General features: G+C 38.6%; 1 protein-coding gene across 1 annotated transcript in view; it reads right to left on the bottom strand.

Moving 5' to 3' along the window:
• Positions 1–14,852, bottom strand: part of ret (ret proto-oncogene receptor tyrosine kinase) — a 65,657-nt gene extending 50,805 nt beyond the window's left edge. Inside the window, exon 1 of the mRNA XM_061910804.1 lies at positions 14,643–14,852. Within this exon, the coding sequence (XP_061766788.1) occupies positions 14,643–14,712 (70 nt within the window). The 5' untranslated portion in view covers positions 14,713–14,852. The remainder of the gene's footprint in view (positions 1–14,642) is intronic.
• Between the last annotated feature and the right edge of the window lie 9,385 nt (positions 14,853–24,237).

Genomic DNA, 24,237 nt, shown 5'->3' with positions numbered 1-24,237 from the left:
ACTTTCATACTCCAACCATCCGTTTCAATACATGCGTAATCTGTTGAATCACTTAAGTCGCTGAAATCCGAGTCTGAATCCGAGCAAATGTCACTATATCTTGCTGTGGTATCTGCCATTGTTTGTTTACATTGGCAGCACTGTATGACGTCACAGGAAAATGGATAGTCGCATCGCAAATAGCGAAAATCAAGCACTTTAAAGCTTTTTTTTAGGGATAAAATTTTGAAAAAAACTTCAAAAAATACAACAAGCCACTGGGAACTGATTTTTATTGTTTTTAACCCTTTTGAAATTGCGAAAATGTTCCCCTTTAATGTTGCTAAAAGCCAGTAAAAGCGACACAGACCCCCTCAGGCCATGACAGAGGTGTCATTCAACTAGTTGTAATTCGATATATCATCCCAAAAGTTATGAAAATACTTTATGAAGGTTGAAAAGTTACCTAATGCAGCTTTAAATTCCATCCATCCATTTTGTACCGCTTATTCCCTTTTGGGGTCGCGGGGGGGCACTGGCGCCTATCTCAGCTACAATTGTACGGAATGCGGGGTACACCCTGGACAAGTCGCCACCTCATCGCAGGGCCAACACAGATAGACAGACAACATTCACACTCACATTCACACACTAGGGACAATTTAGTGTTGCCAATCAACCTATCCCCAGGTGCATGTCTTTGGAAGTGGGAGGAAGTCGGAGTACCCGGAGGGAACCCACGCATTCACGGGGAGAACATGTAAACTCCACACAGAAAGATCCCGAGCTTGGATTTGAACTCAGGACTGCAGGAGCTTCGTATTGTGAGGCAGACGCACTAACCCCTCTCCCACCGTGAAGCCCGCAGCTTTAAATTATTATACTAAATAAATACATATATATACTACAAACATATACAAACAAAATATACTAAAATAAGCCTTGAGGTCATAAAGTATGTTTTTTTCAATTAGTCGATTCATTGAACAATATAATCGGTAAATTACTCGATTACGGAAATAATTGATCGCTGTAGCCCTACAATAGCAAATACTTCAGGAATAAATACATGAATAAAACTGACAACATTGTATAATAACGAAGTACATGTTGTTTTGGTTATTTTTAGGAGTGTCAAATTATCGCGTCAATTGCAATTAATTAATTACTCATATTAAGCGCACTGTGTTTTTTAATCACGTTAATTAAATTTGTAATCCCTTACGGTCGTCCACATTAAGATAACTTTATACTACAAAAGTACATCTATGCATCAATATAGGGATGTATTACACGTACAATCATTTGCTCTCATCAGGGCTGCCTTAACCTAACCTTAATAAACCTGTTCCCCCTCCCAACTCCACCAAAAACAGTTTGAAAAAAATATAATGATCTTACTCCAAAAAACAACAACAATGCAAAAATGTCTTCCACCTTAAAAATATTTTTGTTCATAAATACAAACATGACAAGTAGTCAGCACGCTCGCTTCTCATGCTGGCGACATACTGAAGGTTCGCGCCCTACTCAGTGCAGTAGGACAAAACAACACAGCCGCCGGAGAGAATACACAATCGCTACGCGAAGCAGAGTTGTCTGTGATTGAACAGTGAACATCCATCATTGCATTCCACCATCAAAATTAGGGGCATCTAATTGGGTGGGGGACCCTGGGCTTCAGCCCAGGTAAACCCATGCATTAAGTCAGCCCTGGCTGGCATGTCTGCTGGAGGAAGAAATGAAACTAAAACTTCTTATTAACTTATTTTATATTATCTAAAGCAGAAAAAAAAGCAAACAATGTCAGGCTTTCTTCCCCTGACAGTTTGTCTATGTTTTAGTTTTTTCCTCCGCATTTGTCTGTTTCCTCTGTGTTTAGTATCTCCTGTCTTTAGTTCCTGTTTAGTGCTCTTATTTTGTCAGCTTCCTGTCTTGTTTCCCTGAGTGCTGTGTTCCTCCTCAGCTGCGGCTGATTGGCACCTGGCCACACCCGTTGCCAATCAGCCTGCTCCTATTTGTACCTGCTTTGTCTTGTGTCAGTTGCTAGTCATTGTATTGTCGTCGCCACATGTCACTCTTGTCGTGCTACCTGTCGTGTCGTTTTGTTGTAGCTACTACCTGTCGTACTACATTTTGTCCTGGTCGTTGTAGCGGTAAGCTGTTTCTGTTAGCATTAGCCATTTCCAGTTTTTCCTGTTTGCTACCTGCTAGCTTCCACGCTAGGTCCTTTTTTGTTTCTTGCTAGCTTCTAGGCTAAAGACCCTTAGTTTGTTATTCCGTCCATGTGCGCGCTTTTTGTTTGTTCTTGTTCTATTATTTAAATTAAATCATGTTTTCCCATTCAATGCCTGCCTCTATCTCTGCATCTTAGGGTTCGTCACCAAATAACTTTGACAAACAAGTTCAGCATTTTTACTGTTTTCTGATGTATTACTTCAGCGCTTTATATATGGACCTGATGGTAATTTTAGTACAAAAAAACAGACTGCATCCGTTCAAGTCTGAGAAAAACAATAAATTACGTTATTATGCCACTTTTTGTTTTTATATATGATTATAATAATGCAATGAACTAAAATAGAAATACCTCAAGTTGAGGGTTTTTCTCAGCACTTTTTTTTAGGAGAGATAAAAAATAGATGAATCAGATGAATCAATTATCCATCATAATAAATGTATCACTGTTTTTTAAATCAGCACGAGATATTTAAGAGTTATTTCAGAACTTCTACAGTGCTACACATGATCCTTTCACACCCTACTGCTTATCCTTTTCGGTTCGTAGTCAAGTGGATGCTGGAGCCTACTTTGCTCGAAAGGTAGACTACACATTTAATTGCATTAACAGAAAAACACATTGCATTATTCAACAAAGGGAGGGATATTGTTGCCTTATGGAAAGTGGAGGCGCTGATCCTCCAACATACAGTACATCATAAAAACTTAAGTTCTGAAAAGTTTGGCCACTAGTTGGTGAAACGTATGAACTGATGGAAAATACATTTCCAAGAGAAGTGAAGGATCGAACAAACAGTTGGTGTGTGGTTGATTGACAAAACATAAGTCACACGTCCAGAAATAAGGAGGAATGTGAAACACAAAACAATATTCTCTCCCATCTGGATCTGCAGTTTAAGACCACCAGGGCACACATGTCCGTCTTTGTCTCAGTCCTAATTGTAACTCGTCAAACACAGAGGACACCAGCCAGGAACTGGAAAATAAGTTAAGTTCAGGACTGTGTGAAACAAAAGGCCCAAACTCCCAAAGGGCACAATTTCAATCAATGTCTCCTTGTCCTTTCATCACAGCAAATTAGATTCTAACCATGCATGAGGAGGAAGCCTGACCCATAACTGACTAAAGGATAAGGCACAGCGCGAGGGAAGCCTCCACAAAGAGGGGGGGTGGCAATAAAATAACCTTTGTTTTCTGCAGACTACACAGTTTCACATAGATTTCAATAGTCAGTGTTAAATTTAAGAGCCAACACACTGCACATTATTTTCCACTTGCCAAGATTTAAAATTGTATTTCCCAAAATTTCCAAGAGTTTTAAGAGCTATTTACGTATTTTTAGTAATCTTAATTTTAGCAAGCATAATAATATTTTTTTCTATTCTAGTTGAAAATGTTAAAATTTAGAAAATAACTATTCCAAAAAGATATTTTGGTTTTACCCACATAGAAAATCTTGTTTAAAGATTCTGAAAACAGCTCGAGGATGCTTCAATTAGCAATTGCAAGTTGAATAATGCTTGTTTTATTTGAATGAAATAATTATTTATTTCTTAATCTTCCTGCTAATTTTCTAAAAATACAAATCTTAATTTAGGATTTCTTACCAAAGGGAAATGATCTCCTCATGCAGCTAGATGATTTCCATAGTTTTTTCCACTAAAATCTCGTATTTCTATTTTAGATTTTGACAACTTGTTTGCAGTGCCTGCAATGCAGTTGAAATTTGTGTTTTGCATCTTTTTTTCCAGAAATGTGTACCAAAAAACTAATGTCCACTGTAGACGACACCATTTCTCTGGCGGATATTAGTTTTATCTCATGATTATTTTGGCAAAAGAAATAAGACATTGGCTGATCACATGTAGTAATTGCACCTTTTTATATGTTTTCAATGGTGTGTGCTATTTATAGTTTATTAATATCAACAAAACATTCAAACAAGTTCCTTATTCTGTTTTATTACATACATTTTTCAAACAAAACAATAATTATAATAGTACACAATAATTAATCAAAAGAAAAAATATTATATACTACTATTTTTTATTTTTTTGCGCTCCAAGTCCTTCTATGTCCAGGGAACTATTCTCAAAGTTTGTAAAAATGTATTAAAACAGAACAAAATAGAGAAAATTTAAATATTGACCTTATCACTCCAGCATCGATCATATACTGATACTATCTATGGCAGTGGTTTCTCAAATGGGGGTACACGTACGCCTGTGGGTACTTTAAGGTATGCCAAGGGGTACGTGAGATTTTTTTGAATAACATTCTAAAAATAGCAACAATTCAAAAATCCTTTATAAATATATTTATCTAATAATACTTCAACAAAATATTAATGCAAGTTCAAAAACTGTGAAAAGAAAGGCAACAATGCAATATTCAGTGTTGACAGCTAGATTTTTTGTGGACATGTTCCATAAATATTGATGTTAAATATTTATTTTTTTGTGAAGAAATGTTTGGAATTAAATTGATGAATCCAGATGGATCTCTATTACAATCCCCAAAGAGGGCACTTTAAGTTGATGACAGTAGACATCTTTATTTATAATTTAATCACTTGTTTATTTTTCAACAAGTTTTTAGTTATTTTTATATCTTTTTTTCCCCGAATACTTAAAGAAAGACCACTACAAATGAGCAATATTTTGCACTGTTATACAATTTAATAAATCAGAAACTGATGATATAGTGCTGTATTTTACTTCTTTATCTCTTTTTTTCAACCAAAAATGCTTTACTCTGATTAGAGGGTACTTGAAGTAAAAAAAAATTCACAGGGGGTACATCACTGAAAAAAGGTTGAGAACCACTGATCTATGGTATCGACACCATCAATTTATGGATTGGTCCGCTCTCTTACATGTTGTGTACTGACTTTGACAATGCTGACACACTATCAGCCGATGTTATAATTTCCTCTCTTTTATTAATCTACTTGTTAATTTCCTGTAAATAACTGCTAACTGTCTGTTGCAAAGCGCTTCCATCCACACTTCTTTGAGTTTAATAAACACGTTTTTCTTGGTGTTGTTTCAAGTGAACTGTTAGCATGCCTGCTCCTGGCTTGTTCCTCCAGTGATAATGTCACTTGATAATGACACTTGAGATACTAAGAAATTCCGTTTATTTGCCATAATGGAGGTGATTATTATTATCTTAGGGGAGCGCCTCCACAGTGTGTATGGAGACACATAATTAGCTGGAAGCTGCTTGTCAGCCGGGGGACTAAAATAATTTAAAAAAAATACTGTCAGTCAGAGGGGATTGGCGTTTGTGATCGATTGCAAAACTCAACAATGGTGATCAAATAGTTTTTCAAGAAAAGCGGCTGATACTGATCGGTGGCCAATTGATTGGCACATCTGTAATCCTTGCATCCATGATGAGAAGCAACAACCTGATAGAAAATATGGAAAACAACAAACCTGATTTCAAATTGTACTAAAAGAGGAGGCAGTGACAGCAAAAGAGACAAATAGAGGAGATTAATGACGCTTCCGTATTGGCACAACACACAACAGAAGCTTTAGTAAATCATGTAATGTAATAAGCAGCTAAATCAAATAGCAGCATGCAGCAAATGAGATTTATTGCTTTGGTGCCTCAAGAAGAGAAAAGATGCTGATGAAAATGATGCAAGTGAGAGGAAGAGAGTGACGTTAAAGATGATGGCCTCCTCTGGGATGGAGGAGACATGGCTTGGTTAAGGTTACCAAAGAGCAAAGAGGGTCAAAGGTAGATAAACACGGTCATGGTAGAAAATAAACGGTTCGATGCCTTTATGTAAAAACATCTGTGGCTCACCTTGTGCAAGTGATGGAGTACGCACAAATAGTCGCTAAAAGGATTGAGAAAAAAGCTGTTTGCTGGTTCTCTTGGCCTTAATCAATTATTATAGCATGAATATAGCACTAATCATTAGCCAGTGGTCAGTGGGATAAATGCAAGTTATTTATGCAGCAAAGTGCTTTTCAACAACATTTGAAAACCTCAACCTCTCTCCTTTATCTAAAAGTGTGGGCTGCTGTTAGTCACTGAGCGTTAATTGCCCATTTCCTCTGATTCATTACCTCAGCAAGAAACACTTCACCAATCAGTAACACGCAACCAGCAGGGAGGACGGGAACGGTAATGCATTAGGGAAATGTTTAAAACATTAAAGAGCCACAAATAAGGCTTAGTAGATTCATTTTCCAGTTATGCCATTAAGCTCAAGAGACACAACATTAGGCACAGCTGCACAAATAAAGTGACATGACAATACCACAGACAGTGGGTGGAAAGACAGAATTGTACGAATTATTTTTTATTTTTTCCCGTTAAGGAATAATGTAAGTGTAAATCTGTTCCAGACACTGGGGTGTCTAATTTCATCCATTAACTTGTGTGATTAATCACAAAAAATATTGCATAGATCACTCAATTAATTTTGAGAACAGATGCTCCTTTACCTTAACTGTGGGTTGTTATAAGGTCAGTGATCAGGTCAATGCATACGTCAGGGTCAAGATGAGTAAGGACTGTGACTGGTGTGCTCGCTGGCAAAATTCATTTCAAAATACAGTACATCCTGGTGGAACTTTAGATAAAATTGTTTCTAAGTTTACAGCAAATGAATCACATGCATTCAAGTAGAACATTACAAACATATTCCTGTTTGACATTCTGACAGTAAAATTGCATTTGTGTCCACATAAAGTACTATCTAATCTAATCTAATCTAAATATTGTTCTTTTTTCAAGATAAGTAGAATTCTGCAATCGAGTAAAAATCTGTGATTAATCCAAATGCAGAAGTTGACTAATCTGCTAAAAAAAATGTATAGTTTGGCAGCACGACTAAAAATATGAAAATTTTATAGAGAATAATATACAGTGAAACCTCAATGACCAAACTCCTGCATTTGTGTACTTTTCTGTTTACAACCCAAATATGCTTCTTTGTGCGAACCATACCTCTATATACGAATGCTTTATTCACTCATTCCTTTTATATACAGCTGGAACTCTTAGGGCGTGGCCATTTTGATGACATCACTTCCTGTGCAGAACAGTACACATGGCGCGCAGGCATTTTGAAGAGGCGCAGCCCCCTACGTCACATCCTGTTTACGCAGTCCATTACTTGGTTGGCACTTCTCAGTGCTTCAGCGTGTGTTTGTTTTCTCGCCATTCACCAAGCGTTGTCTACTTTGCTTACTCAATATGCGTTCTAAAAAGCCGACCAACCAGTCTAGAAAGAAGGAGGGATTCGCTGTGGACTTAAACTTATAGAGGAGAGGGAACCCACACACACTTCCCCCCTCCCTGCGCATCACCCTTGTGGCATCATCTGCTGTTTTCCGATTGCAAAAAAAATATTATTTTACTTTTGAACTTTTTGGGGGGAAATACTTAAGCAACATGGATGTTGATGTTCTTGTTTTGTGTGTGCGCACGCTATGACGGTTCAGCTTATCGTTGTTGTTGTGTTATTTTGATAACAAAGCTATAGTGGATTTATTACCCCCTTGTTATGTTTGTTTGACATATTTGTACATACTGTACATTATAGTGTGTTCAAAGTGTGCAGTCTTACTGAAATATGGTTGAGGCTAGAACCAATTATTCATGTTAAGATTGTTTCTTATGGGGAACTATGCTTCACTAAACAAACTTATTGATTTACGACCCATGTTCAAGACTCAATTATATTTGAAAATCGAGGTACCACTGTAGTTACATGTGCAGAAAACAATGTGGTATAAATGTCCCGAGACTCTTGAGGGAAGGATGAGGGAAGGGGAGAGGCACCTTGAAGTGCGCTACAAGTTATTTATTGACTTCAAAAGTGTTTCTCACCTTCTTTATCGAAGTGCTACCACTCGTAACTTTCTGTGGGCCCATAGTGGCTTTTTAAAAAAAGTTCAACAAGTGAGCCACAAACACGTGGTGTAGGCTGTTTTTAGGCACTCGATTGTTGTACAGAACGCCACTACAATAGTTAAAAACAAATAAAGTGCACTTTTGTGCATGATGTCACACAAGATATTTCAATAACTGTCGGATAAAAATGAGCTGCATAATAGGTTATCAAATGGTGTATGTCCTTCGCTATGTGTTAGGTTCCTGTGGACGTTATCTCCTTTTGTTGACTTTTTTTTTCATACGCTGTTGATCTGGAAATTGTTGCTTCGGCATTTTGTTGGTGTGGCACCAGCCGGAGATGTACTCCTCATTCTCTAGCGGGTGACTTTTCAAATTACGCTACATTAGCAGTGCCGCTACTTTTTGTAGCAACGCTTTTGCCGCATATATGTTCAACATATTCCCGCTTGAAGCCAAACCACCGCTGGACGATGGATCCTGTGCTGTTTTTCTTGGGACTTAATTATTCCTCCATTTGTTTCCAGATTCGCACCGTCTCTGTTGCGTTTTGGACGCATATTGATGCACAAAGTGTCACCCCAGGATGCTACAGGACTTCGGACCAGGCAGGATAGAAGGTAGGAACGTGTTTAATATAAAAAAGACAAAATAACTCTTGACAAAAAAGCAAAGAAAAGGTGTGCCTTTTCTTTGCACGGGAAGCTAAATACTAATGTTAGCAAGAGTCGAGTTTAAAAGTCCAAAGTGGCGGGTGCCAAGCGCGCGTAAGCTAAGATGTGAATTAGCAAGGTAATACAAAAGCAGAATAACCAACGCTACTGTTGCATAGAGCAAACAAAAGATGCAGACCGAACTCAGGTAGCAGGCGGGCTTAGGTACTAAAACAATTATCAAAAACAGGTGTGCGTCAGGTGCCAGTGCAGGCGAAACAAATGAAGTAGCCATGGTGGTGAATACAAAACAAGGAAGTGCGCATGACTCAGGAAACGGAAAGAGTCCGAACATAATCAAACACAAAAAAGGGACTCAAACATAGATCAAAGATGTGATCCGGGAACCGGATCACAACAGTCTCTCTCTCATATTACCACCCGCACCTCACCCTTAGCATCACAGGTAACGTTACCATGTCGCTACCTCTCTGCTCCGCGGGAGCATGTGACGTTGCACACGTGATTTGTGTAAGAAGGTGCGCTTGGTTTACGTCTCTGTGAGTAGCAGAGAAAAGAAAGAGTGGGAGACGCATGCAGTGTAATGCCTGCAGCTAAAAGTAACTGCATGAGAATGTATACTCGAATATCACGATATAGTCATTTTCTAAATCGATATATCGTACAGCCCTAATGTGCATATGAACATTTTGGTCACAAACCCAGTGGGGCGTACAAAAACCGAAGTGCACTGTACCAAAAATGTGATACACCATAACAAAAACATGTTGAAATGATTGGAATCCAAATCAACTTTTAGTATAATTTAAAACAGGCGTGTCAAACTCGTTTTCATTGAAAGCCACAAAGCAGTCATCACTACCCATGGAACAGCGGATAATATATGAATTGGACCATGCATTTGATTATAATACTGTATATATTTTTATGTACACTGTAAAAAATATGTAGCTTACAAAGAAAAAAACACCTCAACTTAGTATAAATAAATGTATACAGAGTTTTTTTGTCGTTTTTTTTTTTAACATCATATTAATGTCAATGGAAAACCAAAACCAGTCTTTTTTTTCTTCCGGCAATTGAGCTGCCAGACTTGAAACAACGCAAACAACAAAAAACAACCATACAGAAATTAATTATGGTATTTAATTACCGACTTAATTATGGTAAAACTTGCAATTGCAGATGTTTACAATAATACAAAGCGGTACGATGCAGTAATATGCTGTATTAAAAACCGCCGTAAATTTTACAGAAACAATTATTGTCATTTTTACAGTGCACATACAATTTGACGGCTAACTTGCTTCAAAATCATAAGTCAAGCAGATATTTAAGTATTTGTTTTTATTTTAAGAAAAATACATGTCTAGAAAGTATAATAATTAGGGGTGTGGGAAAAAATTGATTCGAATACGAATCGAATCGAATATGTTGTGCGATTCAGAATCGATTCTCTTTTTTTTTAAATCGATTTTTAAAAAAAATATTTTTTAAATTTTCTTATCAATCCACCAAAACAATACACAGCAATACCATAACAATGCATTCCAATTCCAACACCAAACCTGACCCAGCAACACTCAGAACTTCAATAAACAAAGCAATTGAGAGGAGACACAAACACAACACAGAACAAACCAAAAGTAGCGAAACACAAATGAATATTATCAAAAACAGTATTAATATTAGTTATAATTTCAGCATAGCAGTGATTAAAAATCCCTCATTGACATTATCATTAGACATTTATAAAAAAAAAAAAAAAAGAACAATAGTGTCACAGTGGCTTACACTTGCATCGCATCTCATAAGCTTGACAACACACTGTGTCCAATGTTTTCACAAAGATAAAATAAGTCGTATTTTTGGTTCGTTTAATAGTTGAAACAAATTTAAGTTATTGCAATCAGTTGATAAAACATTGTCCTTTACAATTATAAAAGCTTTTTAAAAAAAAATCTACTACTCTGCTGTCAGCAGACTGGGGTAGATCCTGCTGAAATCCTATGTATTGAATGAATAAGAAAATCGTTTTGAATCGGAAAAATATCGGTTTTAAATCGAGAATTGCGTTGAATCGAAAAAAATCGATATATAATCGAATCGCGACCCCAAGAATCGATATTAAATCGAATCGTGGGACACCCAAAGATTCACAGCCCTAATAATAATATAATATTTATTTCAATATTGGATACTATTGAAGTTTCTATGCAATTTCATGCCGTGCATATATTTTTACCGCCAGAATGGGGGAAAAAAAAGTATACTTTTAGTAAGAAAGTACTTTATTGAAATAATATTGCCAGGCTTGTGTGAGTCATAAAGAATGATGTGGCGGGCCAGATGTGGCCCCCGGGCCTTGAGTTTTACACCATGATATAAAGGCTGACAGCGCTTTCATGAAACCCCCAAACAACATTTAGGTATATGTGATATGTTGAGGCGATCCATCAACTTCTTCTTCTCTGTCCTTGTCATTAAAAGGTTGAGCGGACACTAAATTCAATGTGATGTCCTTTTGGCAGCAGATAACCAATGTGTGTGCGCTCGTATCGCACACAATATTTTCCTAAAGAAAACAAACAGCCGGTGTTTGTCCGGAGATGTGAGCAGCTGCTGCACACCTGCCCGACCTGCCGCTCGCCTCATCTCCCTCAGATTCCACCTCTTTTGTTGCCACATCAGCCAGGTGAGTGGATCTTGCAAGGAGTCCAGTACAACACGCATGGAATGACGTTCACTTTATTAATCAAAGCAGAGCAACAGGAATGAGGAGGAGCGTGCAGCCAATCAGGAACGTCATGGAGTGCGTTGATGCAAAGCTACATCAATCAGGCTTTGTTTGCCCTGTGAAATACATAAAGCTGCTGATGTCGACATGACAAATATTCCGAGGACATTACATACGGTCATGTCACCCGGAAAATCATCATGAATCATATTAGCAGCCCTGCAAGAAGAAAAGAAAGCTCCCCTGGGTAGATTACGTCGGTCAGCAGTTTACTGCTCGTAAGTCGACTTTTGCAGAAATAAACGCACACGAGCATGAAGGCCGGGTATGAAGCGAAAGAGCAGCGATATCCAAACTTGGTCCAAGGAGGGACGCATGCACAGAGGTTGAACCATGCGTAAGCCTTTTTCTACATAAAGACGTTATAAGCCATCTGAACAAGACATCTTGTGCTGCAGGTGACAAAGCCAATTGGAAAATTATATAATAATATATCCCATTAATTATTTTTGTTTTTATATTAAAAAAATGCACTTTGGACACTCCGAATGATTTTATTCACTACTTTTACTTTATCAATGTCATATTACGTATCAGTGCAAAGTCGGCTAAAAAGAGGACATTTTTCAACCTACTCAGTTTTTTGTGTTCTGTGCTGTTTTCTGTGCGAGGTCAGATGTCAAAATGCATGGTTAATTGCAAATGACTAAACTCTTCCACACCAAACTAATCCAAGCCTGCCTTTTCGACCCTTGCTTTGTGCACTCATTCCGGAACACAAACTGAAATGATGACATTCAAATGTTTTTTGAAAGATAACAATTCAAATATACATTAAAAGCAAAGTATATCCACACCAACCACTGATAGGGTAGTGAGGAAAAGGGTATTCAAAGGGTGGGCCGAGGGCCATTTTTTCATTAAACATTTGATATATTAGACCAGTGGTTGACCAAGTACCACCATAGTGACCAACATTAAAAAGCAGTTGCATTGTAGGCCTAAATACTCACTAAAAACAAGGCAGATATTTATTTAGCAAACGTTACTAATATTTTAGGCACTGTAACATTACACACCATTTGAACAGTAACACTGTGTTTGAATTTTTAATTAGGTGATCCTTTGGCGTGACACTAGACATCGCTTCGCAAATATTTTCTGTAGGGAGAAAAAAAAATATTTGGCAACCCCCCTCCCCCCATTCTCCACTGTGACTATAAATAGTATAATTTGTCTATAAAATAGTTTGAACTGAATTTCTGCATAACATTGTACGCTTACTAACATTAAAGGAAACAACTGACCTCGTCTCCTACCGTGGTTACAGTGAAGCCAAGTGTTATAATATGCTTCATTATATTCTGGTAGGGCAAAAAAAAGCACGTTTCCCGAGGACCCCTGGCATCGCAAAGGGGGGCCCGCCCCAATATTTGAGAAGGACCAATCACTCTTTCACACATTATACTAAAAATAATTATTTGCATCAACTTACTTTAAATAGTTAAGCTTATATTGACCTACTCTAGGCCGGTTTACACAAAAGGTGAAGAATATCAAGAAAAAGGTAAAAAGTCATGGTATATCTCACTGGTGTCCAATGTGTTGCTTAGGGGCCATTTACGGACTGAAGCTAGTTTTTTAATTCTACAGTCAAAATAAACATGTCCCAGATTGCAGCAGAACACACACACACATACAAAAAATAGATCCGGCCTAAATCCCCCCCAAAAATGGGAGCTGACATGCAGAATAGCCGACAACCCGTGCGCCTTACTGTGTATAGCAAGGGTGTCAAACGTACGGCCCGTGGGCCGGATCAGGCCCGCGAACAGTTTTTATCTGGCCCGCAGGATGAGTTTGCTAAGTATAAAAATAAGTCAACATTTTTGAATGAAAGAAAGAGCTGTTCTAAATGTGTCCACTAGATAGCAATTATATGTATCTTTGTAGATGATGCTACATATGTTAAAAATTTTTAAAAAAATACATGATGTTAGTGCACTAGTTGAGGAAAATGAGCAAATTACATAAATAACATCCTGTAATTTGATTTTGAAATTATTTTTTTATCTTTATAGATTGAAAATGAACACCAATGAGTTGACTGATGAACATTATCACATCATTTATTTAGAAAGTATAAATAATGACAAATAAAGATGGAATACTATTAACCCCAACATGTAAGTGTAAAAAAATAAACAACAACATTATGATTTAGACATTTTCAGAATTTGCTTGTTCTACTTTCAAACAAAGGAAACAATCTGGCGTTGTCTTTATTTTTAAGTTATTATGCCGTGATTTTACCAGTCCGGCCAATTTGGGAATAGATTTTTCTCCATGTGGCCCCCGATCTAAAATGAGTTTGACACTGCTAGTGTATAGTCTTTGATGGTTTCCCTGCATCCGGTCATGACGAACATGCTGATGTGGTACATTTGTTGTGCTAAAGCCCTCAAAAAGTTATTTAATTGGCATGGAATTCAAATAATTCTAGTAAGAAATAATAATAATACAATTCAAAACATAGATATCTCAAGGGGGTTATTTTAGGGATTACACTAATTATATTTGTTTCACAAAACACAAAGCTAAGATGTTTTGTTCAGATAGTTTAGCATGTAGAAAATGTGTCAAAGTGAACCCCGCATCCTTATTTTTTTCTGTAAATCCTCATCTCAATACTTTTGACCTGCAGAGAAAATACTTTGCCGGACACAATGATGCCCACGCTCATGAGCCGTGAGCACCACTTTTAAATATAGACCATTCACCGTTAGTCCAGTTGGGCAGTGGGATTGTGAATGGGATTATATCATAATGACATATGACCCTAGTTTGACACCATCGCGCCATAACAAACACACAAAGTCAGCACTGCTTGGGCTTAGGGAATAAATAAAATGTTATATTTTGATTTTAAATGAGAAGTGCTGTAGTTTGTCCATTTAATGAGCTGTTTTACATGATATTGTGTTGAGATGTAGAAGACACAATGAGACTGTATAGGCTATGACGTCACACCCACAACCAACAACAAATTCGTATTTTTATTCGTCACAATTTAAAAAAAATAAAAAATATTCCCTCTATTGTTGCAAAGTAGAAGTGATGCTGACTCCTACCTGCCAGCAGCATCCACAGGAGAGGCAGCACGGCGGTGTTTCCCGGGGAGAAACCACAAGTTGCCCGCATCTTCGCCGACCATAAGTGAAAGTTGCTGCATACAAACGCTCGTCACGCACTGGGACAACACATCCGAAGGCAAAACACAAAAATGTTTTCTGGAAATCAAGCAGTGCGTGTGTTCCGTGGGATCCAGGCAGCGGTGGCCAAACTGCAACGATGCTTGTGCTCGCTGCGCGGCGTGGAGGGGGCGGGGTGGGGAGTGGGGGGGTGGGGGGTAAAGGGTGAGGGGGGTGTTCACCGCCTCATTGCTTCCGCGACAGCAGGCGGGAAAAAAAGCATCTACAGGAAATTTAAGAGCATAACTTACCCGCAGGTCAGCCATCTCATTAACACTCTGCAGGGGGAATCATCAACAAGCTTTATTCCTTGTAAAGGTGCGCAGGCACTTCTGCCGGGGGAGGAATTTATTTCAATCGCTTATATTGTTATTTAAAAGCCCACTGAAATTCGATTTTTTTATTCAAACGGGGATAGCAGGTCCATTCTATGTGTCATACTTGATCATTTCCCGATGTTGCCATATTTTTGCTGAAAGGATTTAGTTGAGAACATCGACGATAAAGTTTGCGACTTTTGGTCGCTAATAAAAAAACCTTGCCTGTACCGGAAGTAGCAGACGATGTGCGCGTGATGTCACTGGTTGTGGAGCGCCTCACATCCTCACATTGTTTACTATCATAGCCACCAGCAGCTAGAGCGATTCGGACCGAGAAAGCGACAATTTCCCCATTAATTCTAGCGAGGATGAAAGATTCGTGGATGAGGATAGTGAGAGTGAAGGACTAGAAAAAAAAAGGCGAGGACAGTGGGAGCGATTCAGATGTTATTAGATACGTTTACTTGGATAATTCTGGAAAATCCCTTATTTGCTTATTGTGTTAATAGTGTTTTAGTGAGATTATATGGTACCTGAAAGTCGGATGGGTGTGGCCACGGGTGTGGTGACCGCCAGTGTCTCCGGTGGGAGGAGGTAATAGTCCGCAGCAGGTGCAGGAGGACGCAAGCTCCGCTCTTAACTACGGGAAGAGCCGACTTATTACCACAATTTTCTCACCGAAACCTGCCGGTTGACATGTGGTCGGGAACCATGTTCGCTTGACCGCTCTGTTCCATCCTAAAGCTTCACCTTCGGGAATTTTAAACAAGGAAACACCGTGTGTGTTTGTGTTGCTGAAGGCAGCCGCAATACACCGCTTCCCACCGCCATCTTTCTACTTTGGCATCTCCATTATTAATTGAACAAATTGCAAAAGATTCAGCAACACAGATGTCCAGAATACTGTGTAATTATGCGATTAAAGCAGACTACTTATAGCTTGGATCGGGCTGGAAAAAAATGTCCGCTACAACCCGAGACGTCAAACGCACGCGTCATCACACACGTCATCATACCGCGATGTTTTCAACACGACACTTCACGGGAAATTTAAAATTGCAATTTAGTTAACTGAAAAGGCCGTATTGGCATGTGTTGCAATGTTAATATTTCATCACTGATATATAAACTATCAGACTGCGAGGTCGGTAGTAATGGGTTTCAGTAGGCCTTTAAGATATTTGTGGTCAGGACTTTTCATCTATTTCAAGACTAAAACATGTAAAAATAAGCTGCGGTTCACCTTTCACACGATGGACAAATTCCTTAGTAATTAGGTTATGTGTTTCTTACTTTTAAAAAGGTAATGTTTATAGTTACTAGTTACTAGTGGTCAAATGTATTACTTACTAGGGTTGGGCAAATGACATCTACCAAGTAATTAGTTATTGTTACTCGATATCAATGTTAAGGAAACATTGGTTTTTAGTTGCTAGTGTTGGCCACATTACTTTTTAAAAGTATTTAGTTATAGTTACTAGTTACCAATGTTGGGCAAATGTATTAGTTACTAGAGTTGGTAAATTATATTTACCAAGTAATTAGTTATAGTTACTCAACAGTGACGTGCTGTCAGGGGAGGCAAGTGAGGCAGTGCCTCACCTGCCACCATGTTTCAAAACGAAATAATAAAATAAAATATGTTTTAATATTTCTCTTTTGGTTTATGCTTTCAATGTGATTTTGGTGTGGTTCCTGTATATTTTGATACTTTTCATGGTCAAAATCGCGAAAATTCCATGTTTCCTGATCAAAACAATGCAGCAGGTGAGAAGTGAGGCACACACAGGCGGTGCCTCCACGGCTACACACAGTGTGTATTAGGCGTGTGCGTGCGAGGGGGCGCATGCTTGTTGCCACTGGGAAAAGGCAGTTCTTGAGGCAGCAAGTACCTCTGCCCCAAGGTAGGGGGCGCTATATTGTCAACCTGTAGTTCAATACCTCAGCAGTACTCTGACTCGCCACACTGGGAGAAGTGGGGGCGCTCAAACTAGCAGACACAGGTCTCTCCAGCAAGTCAAAACGTTTTTCTTTTCTTTTTTTTAACTGTATTTATAACAAACATGGCATTTTTATTAGAGTAAGCTAGCATTTGTGGGTGTTTTTTGTCAGATGCAAAAATATTGTTTTATAACTTGGAATGAAATTCAATTAAATGCACGTGTCTGCCAATATGGAGGATTATATACTGTATCCAAGATGAAATACTTCTCTAAACCGGACTTTAAGACAAAATGAATGCGATCACACAAAGTACGTTTTCATGGAGGATAGCTATTGCTGCTTCAGATACAAGCACAGAAAGGTAAGACACACTCACAATACTTGATTTATTTTGTTAAAAGCAAATGGGACCAAAAGTATTTAATAAAAACCTTATCAAATAGTCTTTGGACCCATTTATCATATCATAATATCATTATCAAATCAAATCAACTTTATTTATAAAGCACATTTAAAATTTACCACATGGGTAGTTGTACAATGGGCAGGTTTAAAGATAATACGAGGACCGAGCAAACAACACAACACAAACAGAACTTGATTAAAAAAATAAATAAATACATAAATATGATAACGTTTTTATGAACACAAACAACTCCCTTTTTTTTCCCTTTAACTCTAATGTGCAACCTAAATCAACAACGACTACAGCTGCACATATGAAAAAGTATGTGTGCCTCACCTGGTGTTTAGTTCACCACACGTCATTGTTACTCGAGACCAATGTTGGGGAAACATTTGTTTCTAGTTACTGGTGTTGGCCACATTACTTTTTAAAATTAATTAGTTATAGTTACTAGTTACCAATGTTGGGAACATGTATTAGTTACTTGAGTTGGGCAAATTATATTTACCAAGTGTTAGTTATAATTACTAGACACCAATGTCGGGGAAACATTTTTTTCTAGTTACTAGTGTTGGCCAAATTACTTTTTAAAAGCAATTAGTTATAGTTACTAGTTCCCAATGTTGGGAACATGTATTAGTTACTAGAGTTGGGCATATTACATTTACCAAGTAATTATTCATAGTTACTCAATACCAATGTTGGGGATACAGATTAGTTTCCAGTTACTAGTGTTGGTCACATTACTTTTTAAAAGTGATTAGTTATAGTTACTAGTTACCAATGTTGAGAACATGTATTAGTTATTAGATTTGGGCAGATTTCATTTACCAAATAATTAGTTATAGTTACTCAATACCAAAGTTGGGGAAACATTTGTTTTTAGTTACAATTGTTGGCTACATTACTTTAAAAAAAAGTAATTAGTCATAGTTACTAGTTAGCAATGATGGGCAAATGTATTAGTTAATAGGGTTGGGCAATTTACATTTACTAAGTTATTAGTTATAGTTACTCGATACCAATGTTGGGGACACATTAGTTTCTAGTTACTAGTGTTGGGCATATTACTTTTTCAATCAATCAATCAATCAATCAATCAATCAATCAATCAATCAATCAATCAATCAATTAATCAATCAATAAATAAATCAAAGTTTTTTATATAGCTCTTAATCACAAATGTCTCAAAGGGCTGCACAAGCCACAAGGACGTCCTCGACTCAGATCCCACATCAGGGCAAGAAAAAACTCTACCCAATGTGAAACAATGAGAAATCAAATCAACTTAGTTTTAAAATGGGATTAAAATGCTTCTAGTTACCAATGTTGGTTAAATGTATTAGTTAATATGGTTGGGCAAAAGCACATTTAACAAGTAATTAGTTATAGTTACAAGGTACCAATGTTGGGTAAGCGTATTAGTTAATAGGGTTGGGCAAATTACATTTACCAAGTAATTAGTCATAGTTACTAGATACCAATTTTGGGGAAACTTATTAGTTTGTATTCATTCGTGTTGACCATATTACTTTTTAAAAGTAATTAGTTACAGTTACTACTTACCAATATTGGGGAAACATAATTGTTTCCAGGTACAAGTGTTGGGCAAATTAATTTGAAAAGCAATTCATTATAGTTACTAGATACCAATGTTAAGGAAACACATCAGTTTCTACCGTATGGTGTTGGGAAAATGACTTTAAACATGTAATTAGATAGTTACTATAGGTGCCATTGTTGGACAAAAATATTACTTACTTGTTTTGGGGATATTATTAAGTAATTAGTGATTAGTAAAAATTTGGCCAAACAAATCAATGGCATACATAATTACTAGATGATGAATATAATACCAGTACAAGTAATGCAGTGAGTAGTGAGTAGAGAGAGGTTTTATTAGATAAGTGTGCATAGTGTATTATCTGTCAATTAGTGTGTGTGCCTTTAAGAGGCAGTGCCTTTTGAGTGATGTCAGCGAAGAGCATGGCGTTAGCTGTCTTTTCTCAGTGTTAGCAATGTCACTGGCTCATTTACTGAGTTACGCGTGCATTTGCAACACACATGAGCAAACATAAAATGTTCTGCCTGTTGCGATCTGCTGCTCGGATCTTCACATGTTTGTTTTTTCATTCTGTCTGACCCGTTTATTTCCTGTTTTTGTCCATCACTATGGTTACACATCAGTCCACCTGTTAGTCTCGCCCCGCACACCTGCTACTAATTTTCACCCTCCTATTTAAGCTCACCTTTTCTGTTTACTCATTCTCGGATCCTAATTTGCCCACGCGCAACATTGACGACTCTCATCATTCCATGTATGTATTTTCTCGCTAGCTCTCACGCTAAGCCACTTTATTTTCCAGCTTTCATGCTGAATGTTTTTGTTTACTCTTTTGTGTCCTCGTACCAAGTTTTAGTTTTCCTTGTGTTTTATCCTAGCTTTCACGCTAGCGTCTTTTGTTTACCTTTTCTCTTTACACCAGTGTTTTTGTTCATAGCCTTTCGTTATTAAATAAATACCTAAGCTGTGTTCTGCTTCGACGCATCCACGGGAAAACCACACCGGCATTACCATGCCGAAGAAGAGTCCTCACACTGCCAAAATAAAAATGTACGTGCATTCATGGTATTTGGAACAGAGCACATATGGAGCACAATGCTTGAGTGAAATGCAAGTTTTTTTCTTAAAGAAAATGTGTCAAAGCTAGAATGAAAAAAGCAACCTCAAATTTGAATTAATAACAATGTGGAGAAATAAAAGTTTTACAATATGTTAAGGTGTAGTCGTCAATTATTGAGGGGTTATCAGGAGATATTTTCACAAACCAGCGTTTTAAATAAATATTAAAATGCCTATATATTTTTTTTTCAATCAGTCAAGTATGGGGCAGAAGTTGTACTCCCTCAACCATGCAGTTGCCAGTATTAACACCACTAGATTAAAGTTCAAAAGTACCACTGAGAGTCACACACATGGTAGGTGTGGTGAGATTATCCTCTGCATTTGACCCATCCCCTTGTTCCACCCCCTGGGAGGTGAGGGGAGCAGTGAGCAGCGGTGGTGGCCGCCCTCGGGAATCATTTTTGGTGATTTAACCCCCAATTCCAACCCTTGATGCTGAGTGGGAGCAGGGAGGTAATGGGTCCAATTTTTATAGTCGTTGGTATGACTCGGCCAGACTTTGAACTCACGACCTACTGATCTCTAACCATTAGGCCACTAGATGTGGACCTTCTGCAAACTGGTAAAGGAGCATTTACTTTTTCTGGATGTCACTGTGCTGTAAGTTGCTTAGATCAGGGGTGCGTCCAAGGCTTTGAGACTTTTGATCGCTTGCAGCTAGTTAGCCTTGCATACATGCCAGCAATAATTGTGTGAGCTTGAAAGAGGCCAGTATTCATATGTTTTACATTTTGGAAGCCACCCTTTAATAATGCACTTGTTGGCCAAATCAGATGGCCAAATATGGCCCAAGTGCGCCACTTTGGGTATTCTTGCCTTCGATGAGGTAAAAATATATATTATTTGTAGTTGATAAGTACAGTGAAACCTTGTTTTACAAACCTCTCTTTGTACGACTGCGTGGGTTCCCTTTAGGTAGTCCGGCTTCCTCCCACTTCCAAAGACATGCACCTGGGGATAGGTTGATTGGCAACACCAAATTGGCCCTAATGTGTGAATGTGAGTGTGAATGTTGTCTATCTATCTGTGTTGGCCCTGCGATGAAGTGGTGACTTGTCCAGGGTGTACTCCGCCTTCCGCCAGAATGCAGCTGAGATAGGCACCACCAACCCCCCTGTGGAGAGGCGACGCCGACGAGCTTACAGCGGGTTAGGACAGACGGCGGTCCTACCCGAGATGGCGGCCAGGAGGCGGGGCATGCGGCGGAGAGTAGAGGCGGGACGCACTTAGAGCAGCCAACCAAGTCAGGTGCGTAAGTGACACACCTGTGCTCAATCTCTGCATCTGCTGCTGCAGTACAAAAGAGGCGAAAGAGGAACGATCGAGGCAGAAGTAGGAGAAGGAACACGCGACAACAACGACCACGAGCACGACGAACGAGACCCAGATCACGATGAGCCCCCGCACCAGACGCAGCTACCGGACACCGAAAGGTGAGCCGCAACCAGCAGGTAGAGCCCACGCGCCAGAAAGTGGCGCGACCGAATGGCAAGAAGTCGGTTATTGAAATAATAAACACAAGTCAAACCTGCTACGATGCGTCTTGTATCGAGTGTCACAGCAACCCACACGGTGACGGCAGGAAGTCCGTCACACCCCCACAACCCCGAAATGGACAAGCGGTAGGAAGTGGATGGATGGACATTACAGTGGTTGGGAGTCAAACAGATCCAACAAGGAGTGTATCAAAATTCTGCCTTTACAAATATTTTTGATTGACATTGTCAGTTACATATTCATTTAACCTGTTCTTACTATTTAGCGCCACAAGATGAAAATATAGAATATGAAACATACCACAATATTGAATACTAAATGAATCTTGATTTGTGGCCATTTTAAACAATCTATTTATCCGATTAGCTCTCATTGGTGAGAGCTAGTCGGTGGTGAGTGTATTTTTGTGGGGAAAAACAGCTTGTTAAATCCCACCTTTAGGCTGGGTTACAAACTGTGTGGGACATTTTCCTACTCAGGAGAACATGTGTGTGCGCGCGTGTGTGTGTGTGTGTGTGTGTGTGTGTGTGTGTGTGTGTGTGTGTGTGTGTGTGTGTGTGTGTGTGTGTGTGTGTGTGTGTGAAGGCGCTGTTAAAGTGTGTGACTGGATAGTGTGGAGTGATGCATTGCTGCTGCCTCAGGGCAGGACACCAGTCACTCACACACCAATCGCTTTGCAATCAATGTCTACATGCGGCAAAAACACTGCCTAAATCTCACTTGACTGCATGTTCGAACTTCTCCAGAGATTCGGTCGTGTTCACTAACTGTCTCGTTATGCTTTAGTAGAGAGACGTGCACCTGACACAATGGATACAATCCAAATATTTAGGTACATTTGTGCGTCGTTTCCTGTCATTACTTCATGTGTGCTCTGTCGAGGGACTTAACAGATCATTATGTGATATAGGAGTCTAAGAAGGCAGCATTAGAACACTGGACCCAGTATAAAGTTTCCACATGAGAGACTATAGGTATCTTGAGACGTAAGAAGAATCAATAGGAACAAGGCAGTGTGGCTGTTTGGACATGCAATGTCAAACCACAAATATATCAGAAAAGCATCAAATTCAGCATGTATGTAATCTATATTACCAGTAATGCTGCATTAAGAGTGATAAATGCTCAAAACACAAACATATCTCTCGATATTGACCTTGATTTTCTTCCCCAGTCAGAACAATTGACATTATAATGCATTCCAAATGCTGGCAGAGTGGTTTTTGCAAGAAGGCTAATGGACTTGAGTCTTATTCAAGAACCTGGCAAGTGTCTACTGGGGATAGAACAACCGCCTCATCGCATTATTCAATGTTATTAAGCTTCTGTGTGTACAGTAATTGGGTTGCTGTGGAAAAAGAAAGGGGCACAGGCTGTGTGTCATTTTATTAACTAGACCAGTGGTTCTCAAACTTTTTCCACCAAGTCCCACCTCAAAAAAGAACCACCATAATGACCAACATTGAAATACAGTAGCGTAGTAGGCCTAAGTATTCATTAAAAAACAATTATAATTAATATTTTTGGCCACTGTAACATTACACACAGTTTGAACAGTAACACTGTGTTTGAATATAGAAAAATAAAACACTACTGAAATAATGAATCAAATCTTTGGCGTACCACTAGATTGGGGCACATACCATGGTTTTTTTAGAATTAGGCGGTCATTTCACAATGAACATAAAAATATTTTCTTGAATAAAATGTATATAAACAATAGTAATTAATGAAAATGTTAGTGGACCAGCAGCACACACAGAGAAACTGTTTATTATATACCACCCAGACCTGTCATCCCTCAATAAGCGCAGTGAAATTGTATCAGCATGCCGTCACAGACGTAGACACCTCCTAGGTAACACATGAGCCAATCACCACGCCCCCACGCCTACCCGTTCTGTGCCCTGTATAAACCATGGTATGTGAATGCTTCCATTAAAATCTCCTGATGATTGATGGAACCCCTCCTGAAACAGTTCTGTAGAGATGAAGTAGTGTTGTGATCCCCCCCCCCACACACACACACATATACATACATACATATATATATATATATATGTTCATGTTTTCTTGTGGTCCGGTTTTCTGAAAAAAAAATTCCTGTAAAGAACAGCCCAATAGTAAAAAATGGTAAAATGGGTTCTACTTGTATAGCACTTTTCTACCTTCAAGGTACTCAAAGCGCTTTGACACTATTTCCACATTCACCCATTCACACACCCATTCTCACACTGATGGCGGAAGCTGCCATGCAAGGCCCTAACCAGGACCTATCAGGAGCAAAGGTAAAGTGTCTTGCTCAAGGACACAACAGCTGTGACGAGGTTGGTAGAAGGTGGGAATCGAACCAGGAACCCTCAGGTTCCCCAATAGTCTGTGTCATGGCCAGGTGCCTCAATACGTTTGTACATTACATGCAATACAATACATGTCAGGCAGGTGAGTCAAACTCGTTTTTATTTAGGGCCACGTCGCAGTTAAGGCTGCCCTCAGAGGGCTGCTACTAACAGTAAATAATACATTACTATAAATGTAGTATCCACCCCATGATATTATTACACAATTACCTATATATTTAGTTATACAGTATATGTGAGTATATATATATATATATATATA

This window comes from Nerophis ophidion, linkage group LG09 (genome assembly GCF_033978795.1).
Source record: "Nerophis ophidion isolate RoL-2023_Sa linkage group LG09, RoL_Noph_v1.0, whole genome shotgun sequence".
NCBI classification, from domain to species: Eukaryota; Metazoa; Chordata; class Actinopteri; order Syngnathiformes; family Syngnathidae; genus Nerophis; species Nerophis ophidion.
The sequence above is the reverse complement of the archived record's forward strand: the minus strand, read 5'-3'. Positions and strand labels throughout refer to the sequence as shown.